Below are 12,645 nucleotides of genomic sequence, written 5' to 3'. Positions count from 1 at the left end.
CTGTTCTAAGCAAGCAACTAATTTCTCATGCATCTTCAACTGAAGGCCTGGGCATAGGTTTTGTCCAGGCACAGCAATCTCAATGTTGGCAACATTATTTACAAGACTAAATGTGTTTCAAAAGGTGATAAGAACAACCCCCCAATCCTAGGCAGTTTCCTTTGACTGATGTAGCTGCCAATCTATATTCATAATTTTGGGTGAACAAGATGGAATCCTGGCTTGATTTTTAAACTAATAGCCCTTACCCTTTCAAACTTCGAAACCCCATCCTGCAACACGGACCCATTTAATTTATTTCAGAATTTAGAGTATCTGCTTGTTTTACCACTGTTCTTACATGGATTTGCATCTCTCTCTCTCTCTCTCTCTCTGTGCCTTTAAAAAAGTCTAAAGCTTCTAATTTTTGTGTGTGCTTTTGCTCTTTCCTCCTTAGCATCTCCTGGAACTTAATTTGCTTTCATCGTCTAGCAACCAACTAAACATGCTTGTGGGTGAATGCTCACACCTACATGTCCCTTCCCCTTTCCATTCTTCCTTTCCTTCTGTGTCCTTGCCCCTCCCCATCCCTGGTTTTTTTTAGATATTGAGCTTCAGGCAGGGATTGTTATTTTAAACTCTTTATGCAATGTCTAGAGTTTAGGCACAGTGAAAAAGTCAAAACAAGCAAATGATGCAGCAGCTTTCTCCTTTCCTTCCTCCTCAAGCTCCTCCTTTTCTTGGGGCCTTGTATCGGCATCGTTTTCTTCTTTTGACAGGCTCTCCTGAACCTAGTGTGTGGTTGGAGATGGAGGAGGGATCGGGGCAAATTCATTAGTTACCTGCTTAGTATGCATTTATGAGGAATTTGGAAGCCACATGTAACTCATGATTAATATCTCAAATAGGTGCTGGGGCCAAGGGTGCCATCTCAGGTTTTGGGGTAGGGGCCAAGAAACTCAATAAAAGGTCTCAATGCTCTTGGAAGTAATCGACATTAAATTGCAAAAAAAAAGAAAAAAGAAAGAAAGAAAAAAAAGAGGTTATTTGGAAAACGTCTGTTGTGGTTATTTCATATTAACTAGAGATGTGCTCTTGTAGTATATCCGTGTGTGCCCTGGAGTACAGGGGGCAATGTGGGGGGAGGCTTTTGCTCTTCTTACCCTAAATAGCACCGTGGGCAGAAACTCCAGCTTGCATGGAAGTTGCTGTTTCCCACTTTTTATTCCAAATTTCATACAAACATGTGTGTGTGTGTGTGTGTGTGATATCTGTAGTTACTTAGCAGTGAGGAGAAAGACGCTCTGCACATGCTTAGAAATTTACTGTTGTAATTGCTGTTGCATATGTTCCATGGCTGAACTCTGGCATTTAACACAGTAAGTTTCTGGGTCTAGCTCATCTTGAGCCATCCTTGGGTCTCTCCCAACACAAAACATAGGTGATGGGACAGTCAACACCAGGGAGAAGGACCTGGATTGGAGTCATTGTGGGAAGGACTTGGAAGACGTTTCTCAATGAAGAAGGCTCACCCAGCTACTGGAAGCTTGTCGTGCTCTAAGTCTTTTGCAGAAAATTCTCCACAGATATTCTGGATTTTTTTGTCCAGAAAATGGCCTACAAATGTGTTCTTAACAAAAGCTCAAGTTTTCCAGATTCTGCAAAGGAGTGGCTGCATTCCGCTTTAGAGGCCATTGATGCTGAATCCTCAGAAGTGGCACAGAACATTTTCACAAGGAAGAGCAAACAAGAGGTTTGGAATTAGTGTTTATTAGAAAAGAGACAACCCAGCTACAAGAGTAGCTTGGGGGGTTATTCATGGGGGGGAGGACCAGAGTCCATGGAGATGTCACTGCCTCAGGCGAGCCCTGCGTAGGGGCCCAGGCTCTTGGATGCTCAGTGATTGCCAGGCGCAGAGCTTTTCAGAACGGGGCAGGCAAGCCAAACGTTTGGCCTGGATGCTTTCCCATATCCGAGATGTGATCCCATCTGTCCACAGGCACTGATTGTCGGAGGAGACGGAACATGGCATGGAAGTGCAGGGCACGACCTATTGAAGGAAGAATGACAGAGAGATATGAGGACAGAGCAAGAGAGATGTCCCTATCATGCATCACAGAAAATATTCTTCCTGCATCTACTGCTATATTTGCTCTGTCTTGCCCTTATCTGTGGAGAAGCACCCACATGTACTGGTGGAAGTGGGCATCGCTGAGAGCTTTTGTACGTGAGGTCTTTTTGTACACTCAGGTCCTTTAGACAATGTCATTTCTGTTTGTTAAGAGCATGTTTTTGGGTTTTTCTAAAGCAGGAAAATTTAGTATTATTTCTGAAAGTGAAGAAAACGTATTTTTCTTGTGTAATCACATTATTCCACAGCATCACCTATTTATTTATTTATTTATTTATTTTTTAAAACATTTGTATCCTGCTCTGTATCATTGGAATTCCACCTAGAAGTTATGCAGTGGAAAAGTAGGGAAGGGCAAGTTCTTTTGGATATCAATTCTGTGGCAAAACCCAAAATAGATATAGCAGATCAAACAGCCTCATGTACAAAATCTCTAAAGCATTGCTGCAAGATGGAGATTCATGTCTTGTAGGAAAAGAGCTCAGTGCCATAGCAATTTGGCCCCTAATATTAAACAGGAGACACATGTTAACTTGAACAAGTCTGGAGGGCCAGTGATATTCACTGTGCTCCTTCGCTCATGGCTTCGTGACCCAAGGCTTAAGCAAAGGCCTCTTTGCCTTGACCTCTTTTCCTGTGTCTTGGATGATGCATAGATTGGCATGGAATGTGCAACCATACATTCTACATAGGACTGGCTACACTCTTACACCGGGGTTCCTTTTAGCTCTTCTTCTCTTCAATTATTGAGTCCTTGTAAGTAAGCCCACTGACTTGCTACTACTACAAAAGCTACTAACTTGTAAATTGTTTTACTAGCTTGCCAAGAGCCTACTAGTCTGTGTTTCCACGCTGTCCGCAGATGACAAGCCCCCACTCTCCTGTAGCTTCTATCAGGTGGGGGCTTGGAGAAAGGTTAGAGCTAAGGGATGGTCTTCCCTTCCTCTGCAGCCACCTTGTGAACCAAGCAAACTGGCGGGGCAGGAATGGGGTGGGGGTGGGGGTCTGTCCCTCGTCTGCCAGCCCACTCACTTGCCTGTATGGAATCCCTGGTTGCCAGGTGAGTTGTTAAATACAAAGCTGAATTACTGTGTCAATCCCAGGACAAAGTCATTGATAAGAGGCTTCATATTTTATCGGAGCATTTTCAGCCAATGTAGTACGATGTCAGCTTTCTAGCTACTCATAACTCTTCTTGCAAACATATGATCCTTTAACTGCTATTGCTGCTGGGTCCCTGTAACACAGTGCCTCCTAGTGGCCCGATACTCACTATACAGTTGCAGCCCTTGCTGTATTCTGAACTCAGGCCTCGTTTCTGTGCAGCAGATAGCTGAGCCCAGGGCTGGATGAAGGAACAGGCTGAGATTATGACACGATTGCCTTCTAACATCCCTGTTGGAGGTGAAAGAGAGAGCAAGAGAGAGGGCAGTGGTGTATATGAAGAAGACTGGCCTGTCCTTAACTGGGAAGAGAGTCCATAGCTTAGTGGTACAGCACATGTTTTGCATACAGAAAGTCCCAGATTCAATCCCTGGCATTTCCCATTAAGGCTAGAAAGAGCCGCTGCCAATCAAACCTCTGTGCCTAGGCATTGCACATTCTGTGTCAAAAAAGCTGAATTCGGCAACCTGAATAAATAATGCAAATGAAGTTATTTGACATTTCTTCCTTCCTTCCTTTTTGCATAATTTATACTGGCTTTTCTAGTCAAGGCTAGAGGCCCAGAGCCATATGGTTTTCTAAATCCTCACTTGTTACACATCATATTCAATGCTCCCTCTGGTTTATGAGATTTTAGCAGGCATCTTTTGAATTGTCTTAAATTTGTAAACCGCCCAGAGAACTTTGGCTATTGGGCGGTATAGAAATGCAATAAATAAATACATAAATAAATAAAAAATCTTGCATTGCAAATCTTGCACTGAACAAGAAATTTGACTAAATGACCCCCAAGGTTCCTTCCAACTTTGTGATTTTTAAATAATGAAATGAGAGCTTTTTGTAAATTGAATTTTATGACGCAAACGACATTATGTAATTTATTATCCCCTTACTGCAATTTTGTTGGGCCAATCCTGGCACTGGAAGAAATAATTATTCTGCATGTCTCCTGGGAATGATTTTCTTTGGCTGCACAGTTTGGAGAGTGTCTCTGAGCAACTGCAAAGTGCCTTTCTCTGCAATCCATTGGCAATCCACAAAAATCTAAGCCACAATGATACGTATCACTTTTGTGGCAAATGCATTCTACGCTTGATTGTCTTATGAGTAGAGCTTCTTTCGGTCAGCAGTGAGGTTACAAAACCATATTCCCTGGAAATAGGTGGTGTGTCTTACCTGCAATGATATACTCTTCTCCTTTGAGAGTGCCCTTGTGTTCATATCCGCAGAGGCTTTCCATGGAAGGGGTGTGGAGGAATTGAACATCTTGCATCTCCTCAGGGCCCTTGTACACCTGCAGAGAGATGGGGGGATGTTGTTCAATGATCAGGATGGGCTGGTATAAGGACAGGAGTGGATCAGTGGTTGTTATTATGATAAGAATTTCTGAACAGGCCTTGCAGAAGCCATTTTTGGCTTCTACTGTCTCTGCGCGTGTGAGTGCCTAGTTCAAATTTCAGTTCTAACATGTTCACTGAGCAAGTGTTTATCTCTCAACCTCTGTTTTGCTGCACCTATTTAAAATGGGAATAATAGTTGCATGCTTGATTGTAGTGTAAACCGGATAGGAAAAAGAACTACTCATGTGTTTTAGGGGAAGGGTGGGAAATGGATAAGTATTAAATTACAAATATAGATTTAAAATAATGACGAATGCAAAGTTTTTGAGTTTCAAATATAAGGGACATCCAGTATATTCTGTGGTGTAATAATGTTCCTCTGAAATATGTTTTGGTGGACATACCTCTTGCAGAATTGTTTCTTTGTACTGATATACATAAAAAATAATTGGATCAAAAGAGGGAACTTCTGCTAGTTCTTCCTTGGCTTCCAGCACTCTAGCCTTAGAGAATGCCATTGGTGGATCTCCTGATGTGTTCTAGTAATGGGAGATGCTTACCTTGGTGGTTTTGATCTCATGGCGCATTAGCCACACAGGTTCTCCTATGGAGATGTTTAGAAGCTCCTTGCTGACACCCACAAATTTGCCCTTGATCACTGCAAAGAAAGAGATTGGGTGGGTGGGTCACTTCTTGTATTTTTCCAGCTTTCCTGAATTTGATATGCATTTCCCCCATTATGTTACATTACGAAAAGATGATTAATAATCCTTTGGATTCCTCTATCTTCAGGTACAATTCTTGCCCTGATTATTCTGTTATGATGCCTTGGGGTTAAAACTATGCCTGCTCCCACTAGATTCTACCTGTCAAACTACACTCTTCTTCTCTGGTTAAGGTCAATGGTTCTCTCTGTACTTAAGGCCTTATGTCAGGAGTTTTTTAAACCTGCACAGAGTAAAATATGAACTCTTTAGTCATGATGTCTTGTAGTTATTTTCAGGGTTCATAGAAACTCAACGCACAGATTCCCCCACAGTAACTTTCATGTACAAAAATTATAATCAGAGTTGTCAGTTGTACTGCAAATGGAAATCCCACCCTGAGTGTCTCTCTCTAGTCCAATCAGGGAGCTGGTTCAGATTTGCCAGTTCAATAAATTGTGAATTGGCCACCACAGATTTTAAGGGTTTGGCCCAGGAGAGTTTGAAACCTTCATAGCTGCAGAATGCGGAGAGTAAGAGGATGAGCTCTTATCATGAAGTCTGGTGGCTTCTTGAGAATATGTGGTCAATTGGACTGCAAATGGAAATCCTACTTTGAGCTTCTCCCTCTAGTCCAGTCAGGAAGCTGATTCACATATACCAAGAAGTTGTAACTTCTTGCTTTTCAGTGGAATCAATCCACCCATTCAGCTGCCAGTAGCTGGCTGTACAGCAGCAAAGCGCAAAGAGAACCATTCAAATGCTTGCATGTGTAAATCAGTCCAAAGAGCATCAGGGGAGAGGAAAGATCAGTGGGTGGCTTTCTGCACCGTTCCTTCTTTGCCTCAGAGAATCAAAGGAAGGTGGAAGTGCTGAGCTGTGTCCTTTCCTTCCCCCTCCTCAACTTGGCCATGTGGTTTGCCACCACATTTGTGTGTGCTATGCTAGCAGCCTGTGTTGTGAGTCTGCAACCAAGCAGAACACAATTGCCAGCACTACACACTGATGAGGTATATCTTCGGCATAATTTCTTGACTAACTCCTTAGAGGAACTGAAACTCAGTGCACACAGATGGTTCAATTCTTGGCATCTTCAACAAAAAGGATCAGGTGGCGGGAAAGATCTCTCACTACCTGAGTCCTTGGAGAGCTGATGCTGGTCAGAGGAGTCAAACCTGGGTTAGATGGATAATTAGTCTGATATGGTATGAGGCCACTTGCTTTGTGTCATAATTCTGGTTAATATAGCCATTAGCATATTAATACAAATAATAACTTACAGATAACTAAATAACTTTGGTCTGTTCACACTGGTGAACCTGGATTGCACGATCATTTTCAGCTATGGTTTATTACTTAAGCTGCTGTGGTTTGTGGCATATGCCAAGCGCCTGTGTGCACCCGTTGTGTAACCCTGCCCATGTTCGTAGGTTGGCATGTCATCCGAACCCTACAAAGGTGGGTTGATGGTGTGGTTAACAAACCACCCAGAACTTTAAATGATCATATGAATCTGCCTGTGGTGTTTGCCTGCACAGAATCTTAGAAACCTGCTGGTTAACATTTGACTTATAAGAAAAAGATATGCTTTCAGTCCTCATTGCAAAGAAAGCCCTAACGCTATATGGGCTTCCTGCTAAAGTCTTAGAAGGAATCCATTAACCACTCTGTGTCTCCCACTTCACCAATGCGGTCCGCTTTCCAACAATTCCCCCCTCAATCTTATATGAACCTCCCTTCTCGAGCCAGTGAAAGAAGACCTGAAAATGTTAAAAGTTAAAATTTTGAACAAATAATAAATCGGGTTTTGAATGGTATAATATAAATCTGAAAAAAAAGAAAGGAAAGAAAATGCAGGGACATTTTGCAAATCCAAATCAAACATGCAGATTAAGTATGCCCATTTGCCTAATGGCAGGATCTCAGTTTTCTAGTAAATTTTGGAAATCTGGTAGATTTTGAAAAATGCATAAATTGCAAAGTTCTAGATATGTCTAGATTAAACTCTATGAATAAAATAATCTAGATTATACCATACAGCACCGTCATGGATCAGTCCTGAGTATGTTTGCATATTATTAAGTGGCATTTCAGGGTTTATAAATGATGAATGTTATTAAGCTCTAGGATTGAAATATTTCCACAAGTGGCCAGAAATGATAAAACCTCAGCATACCATACCATGGTACACGAGAAAGTTTCCATTTGCACTGCCAAGTTTTTCTTTCATATTTTGGGCTAGGTGCCTGTGCCTTTAACAAGCAACTTGACCTGCAGAAATTCAGCAAGGAAAGATTTTCCCAGCATGGAGGTTAAGGCTGCAATCCTGTTCCCATTTACCTGGGAGTAATTCTGTGGGGTTTACCTCTGAGTAGACAATCATAGGATTGCATTGTAAATTGTGGGGAAATATTTGTCTGATAAATTTCTCTGGGTGACGCCGCTGAAGATACAAGAGCCCTGCCAAAAAACAGTGTTGGCAACCTTAATATAACTTTCCATAAGCAGGCTGAGACCATAGATGGTTCTCCGGTTCTAAATGTCCACGGGTAGCAAGTGATCCAGAAAACGATTCAAAACCCACTCCTGTAATTCTGGGTACTTAATTGGCATTCAGTTGCTATAAACCCATAAATGACTGTGTTTAAGCGCACATTTTTTGTTGATATGGGAAGGAGGCGGGATTCATGGGTTTGCCAATGTTCTTCTGGCTGACAAAAGTTTCCTACAGGTTTGTTTTTCTGCATATGCCATTTGTAGCCTGGCTATAGCTAGACTCCCTGGGGCTCTTTGCATGTAATGCTAAGCCACCCTGGGTTAATTTCCCAATGGGCTGGATGCCATTTTGATTATGAAAAGCCATGGCACGCTCGTAGCTTACCATGTTGTGTGAATCTGGTTTTGTGGAGAGTTTGAGGAGGTAGGGAACCTTCAAATGACCCATAGCTTGTTTTAAGGCAATTTCAGGGTTGTACACTGCCTCAAACGCTGCGTTTGCATGACATGGTAAACCACAGCAAGCAGAGGTGCCTGTGGGCACCAGGCACCACTCGACAGCCACTACAGCTAAGTCAAGCCATGGTTGGCTGTCAGGTTGTGCAAACAAGGTCAGAGCCCCATAGAGCTGGAGGGGACTTCAAGGGGGTCATCTAGTCAATCCACCCCTGCCGATGCAGGAAATCCACTGCTTCAGCTGCCTTGATAAGTAGTCATCCAGCTTCTGCTTAAAAATCTCTAATAAAAGAGAGTCCACCAGCATCCAAGGCAAGCTACTTGACTGTTGAACAGCCTGTCCCGTCAGGAAGGTCTCCTTAATGTTTAGTTGAAATTCCCTTTCTTGTAATTTGAACCCTTTGATTTGGTTCCATCCTCTCCTCAAATGCAATCTTCTCCAACTGGGTGCCTTCCAGCTGTTTTGGACTACAACTCCAAGAGTTCCTGACTAATAATTGTGCTGTCTGGGGATGATGGGAGCTGACATCCAAGACATATGGATTGCATCTGGTTGGGGAAGCCTGCTGTAATGTGCCTGAAACACACTTTAAAATAACATTTAAAGTTCCCTTTAAAATAAATTTTAAAAACTTCTGTATCAGGTTGCTTGTGCAGGTGGCTATTTACGTGTGTGTGTGTGTGTGTGTGTGTGTGTGTGTGTGTGTAGGGTCATAGTTAATCTGAGTTAGGGGATGGGAATAGGGAGAGCATCGGGATTCATACTGGAGGTGGTCCTACAGGAAGTGAGATAAGAGACTGTAGGAAGGAAGACAGTTCACTGATTGTAGCAAGGTACAAAGACTCACCTATGTCGGCATTGCAGTATGCAGACTGGGGGTGTCTAGGGGCACAAGTGCAGGCAGCTGTGGGATCCACCAGTAGAGTCAGGAGGAGGAAGCTGGCTACCAGGAATCCACACTTTTTAGCTGAATCCATTTTTTTTTTTTTTTTGCGGAGAAGATGAGAAAATTGACTCAGGCGTGACCTGGAGGGTAGAGTTAAAGTGTTACATCAGGAGCAGGAGTTGCAGGAACAGGCATCTGAGCATCAGCCATAAAGTACCGGCAGGGAATGTGCTGGGTTTGAGGAGCAACTGATGGCTCTGTTTCCAGCAGGGAGCGAGAGGGGAAAGGAGTTTTCCATTTGCGGCTGAACAAAGCTCTTTGTGTCCTGGTTCTGTGGGTTGGGAAAGCAGGGCAGGCTAAAAAATGAGGGTTGGATGATGAGAAGAATTAATTGGAGCATAGAGTAGCACAAGAAGGTCCCCACCCTGGTGTAATTAGAGGTTTTCAGAGGCTTCCTGTTAAAACAACCCCTCCCTCACTGTGCTACTACTTTGAATGGGGGGAAGCCTTAGGGGAAACCAGAGGCAAAGAGAACCAGAAGCAAAGGGTGATGGGTCAGTAACCTGGTCTAGTCAGGATTGCAAATGTCAGAAGAGGGGGACCAGGGCCTTATTAGAATCCTTCTGAATCTCACTGGATAAACAAGGTTGAAATCTCAGAAGGGGCTTGTACTAGAGAGGGATCCCCCTGTGTCATCGTCTCCCCCCCCCCCCACCCCGGGAGAAAGCTAGGTCTGGATAGGGCTTGGTTTGCTGCAAAAGAAGTGGTAGGCTTTGTTTCTTGCTTACCTTGCTCTCGGTGGGTCTCTGGGCGTCTCCTGCCAATTCAGGCTGCGGCTCCCAGCCCAACTGGCTGGTATTTAAAGCTCACCCCGCTTCCCACTCAGCTCCCCCTGCTTTTCCTGTCCTGGCTGCCAAAGGGGCGTGACAAAGACAGCCTGTGGTTTCAAGCTCAGAGCCAGCCATGCCAGGGTGGCGTGTTCACTGCCTGACTATTCCAGCTTCAGGGACAGGGAAGGCGGGGGTAGAAGGGAGCAGCATTCGCAGATTCTGAGGAAGGAGTTAGTAGGAAGTTTTGGATTACTCACTTGAAGAAAAGTGACGATGGTTGTTGCTTAGAGGGCTGTCTTTTATGAGAGGTCAGGTTGAAGTTGAGAGGGTGCCCACAGGGTGGCACCATAGAGATGGCCATCCCTGGAGAAGGCTCTGGCTCTCTGCCTCAGGCCCCCAACCGCAGACAGAACTTGATTGCATTTTTCTGGAAATCCATCTTGTTATTTCACTGCTCTGTGCACCAGTGTTCATGCTCAGTTCCCCTCCTCTAATCTGGCAGCTATCAGTGTGTTCCTAACTATATTCATGCCACAAAAACTGACATTGGATCAGTGAGATGGTATTTTCCTTATGACACCAGCCTGTGATTGTAAGACAGTACAACCTTTGCAGTTCCACAGAACTTCTTCTCCTCAGGTAAAATGAGTTTTCAGAAGACAGAAGGTCAATCAATAAGGGAGCGAGACAGATTATTCCACCTTCGTGGGAATTCTGAGTATTTCATTTATTAGGCTTGATGAAGAGTCCTGTGAAAAACAAAAGCTTGTAACTTCTTGAAACTGCTAGGTTGTTTTATCTCACCAATTATATGTCTAGCAACTAAATTCACTCCCAGACTACAATCCGCTATGCCATCTCTCTGCTTCCATTTTACCTTATTCTGCTGTTTCTCATAGTGAGAAATGTTTCTCCTCCCATAATTCCAGAACCCGGGAAGATTCAGGACAGATAAAAGGAAGTACTTTTTTACACAGTGCACAGTGAAACTATGGAATTCACTACCACAAGATGTAGTGATGTCCACAATTTGGATGATTTCAAAAGAGGGGTGGATAAATTCCTGGAGAAGGCTATCAGTAGCTACTTGTCCTAATGGCTATATTTTGGGGCTTTCAAGAGCTTGATAAATTTGCCTTTGACACTTGTCAGGTGGTGGACTCTCTGTTCGGCTCGGGTCACAAAGTTGTGCAGGCTTCCTGGAGCACATTCTGCCATGGTGAGGTGTAATGTTATTGTTGTACTAAAATAGAGTTTTATACAGTTTTGAGTTTTTTTGAAGCCTTGGGAGCCCTGTTGGGATTGGAAGTGTGTGGTATTAAGTGTTGTAAAAAATAAAAATAAAATGGTGCTTATACAGTCATCTCTGGCCTTGGTCTGACCTGAAGTTATGGCGCAATGTCATGCGTCCCTGCAGGACACGTTGCTGCTACTGCTTTTCTCATTTCCCTTTGCCAGCCCTGATTTCATGCTGAGCCCAGCAAAGCATTGCAGAGTGGCTCTTATAACTGCGCACTTGTTTGTGACTCAGAAAATGGAATTCTGGATCCTTTCTTCATAACTAGTCAGGAAATACAACTCAGCAAAGTCAATGAATAGCCTGGGTCATACGAAATATGTGTAGAGGCAAAGCCCATAAATATCATTCTTCAGACGTTTCTGTTCACGCTTTTGTTCTGGATATGAAGCTGTGTGTGCAAACCTTCTGCACTCACCTTCTTTCTAAGGTTGGACCGGAACATCCAGCTCTAGGAAAACCTGGGCAAATTGGCCTCATAAAGCCACATTCCCTTGAATGTGTAGATGATTATTGCAAACAATGAGGCATAGCGGAGGTGTAAGACTGTCCTGTCTGCTAAAAATAGGAGTGTGGGATCACCTTGAGGGCTCAGGCACTACTTTTTCTTCCTCCTCCTTTTCCTTTCATTTCCAGAGCTAAACATGGTTATTCCTTTATCGGTGTTTTCTCTAACCGTGGTTATTTCTAAATTACAATTTGTTAGAAGGAGGTGTTGGGACATCTGTAGTTACTCAGAACTGAGGAGAAAGTTATTTTGCATATACTTCTAGACATGCTGCTGTTAATCATTGCTTCATATGTTTCATGGCTCAATGTTATCATTAAACACAGCTGGTTCTGAATAGGCCTTTCTTCTGAACTGTGATTTGGTCATTCCCAGCACAGAATGTAGGTGATGGTACAATCAACACTCAGGGAGAAGGACCAGGATTGGGGTCACAGTCATAAGGCCCTGAAAGCCCATTCTGAATGAGGAAGACTCCCTCCCAGCTACTGGAATGCTGTCCTGTTTCAAGCTTTTGCAGAAAATTATCCACAGGTATTCTGGATTTTCCCCTCCAGAAAAAGGCCTAGAAACTTGCTCTTTACAAAAGCTCCAGTTTTCCAGATTCTGCAGAGGAATAGCTGCAGTTTGCTTTAGATGCCATTGATGCTGAATCCTCAGAAGTGGCACAGAACATTTTCACAAGGAAGAGCAAACGAGGTTTGGTGTTTATCTGAAAAGAGACAACCCAGATACAAGAGTTTGTGGCCAGTTATTCATGAGAGGGAGGACCAGAGACTATGAAGATGTCACTTCTTCAGGCAAGCCCTGCAAAGGGACCCAGCTTCTTAGATGCTCAGTGATTGCCAGGTGC

At 43.4% G+C, this 12,645-nt stretch overlaps 2 protein-coding genes across 2 annotated transcripts in view; one reads left to right on the top strand and one right to left on the bottom strand.

Annotated features, from left to right (window-relative positions):
• Positions 1–12,645, top strand: part of SYN1 (synapsin I) — a 174,300-nt gene that overhangs the window by 42,382 nt on the left and 119,273 nt on the right. The gene's annotated exons all lie outside the window — the stretch shown is intronic.
• Positions 1,734–9,277, bottom strand: LOC134394253 (metalloproteinase inhibitor 1-like). Its single transcript, XM_063119524.1, has 5 exons — positions 9,119–9,277; positions 5,175–5,272; positions 4,451–4,568; positions 3,384–3,505; positions 1,734–2,029 (listed from the first exon to the last, which is right to left on the bottom strand). Exons 1-5 carry the CDS (start codon positions 9,246–9,248, stop codon positions 1,829–1,831), a joined length of 669 nt encoding a protein of 222 aa, XP_062975594.1. The 5' UTR covers positions 9,249–9,277; the 3' UTR covers positions 1,734–1,828.

The sequence above is a fragment of the Elgaria multicarinata genome, chromosome 3 (assembly GCF_023053635.1).
Source record: "Elgaria multicarinata webbii isolate HBS135686 ecotype San Diego chromosome 3, rElgMul1.1.pri, whole genome shotgun sequence".
NCBI lineage: Eukaryota > Metazoa > Chordata > Lepidosauria > Squamata > Anguidae > Elgaria > Elgaria multicarinata.
The sequence above is the reverse complement of the archived record's forward strand: the minus strand, read 5'-3'. Positions and strand labels throughout refer to the sequence as shown.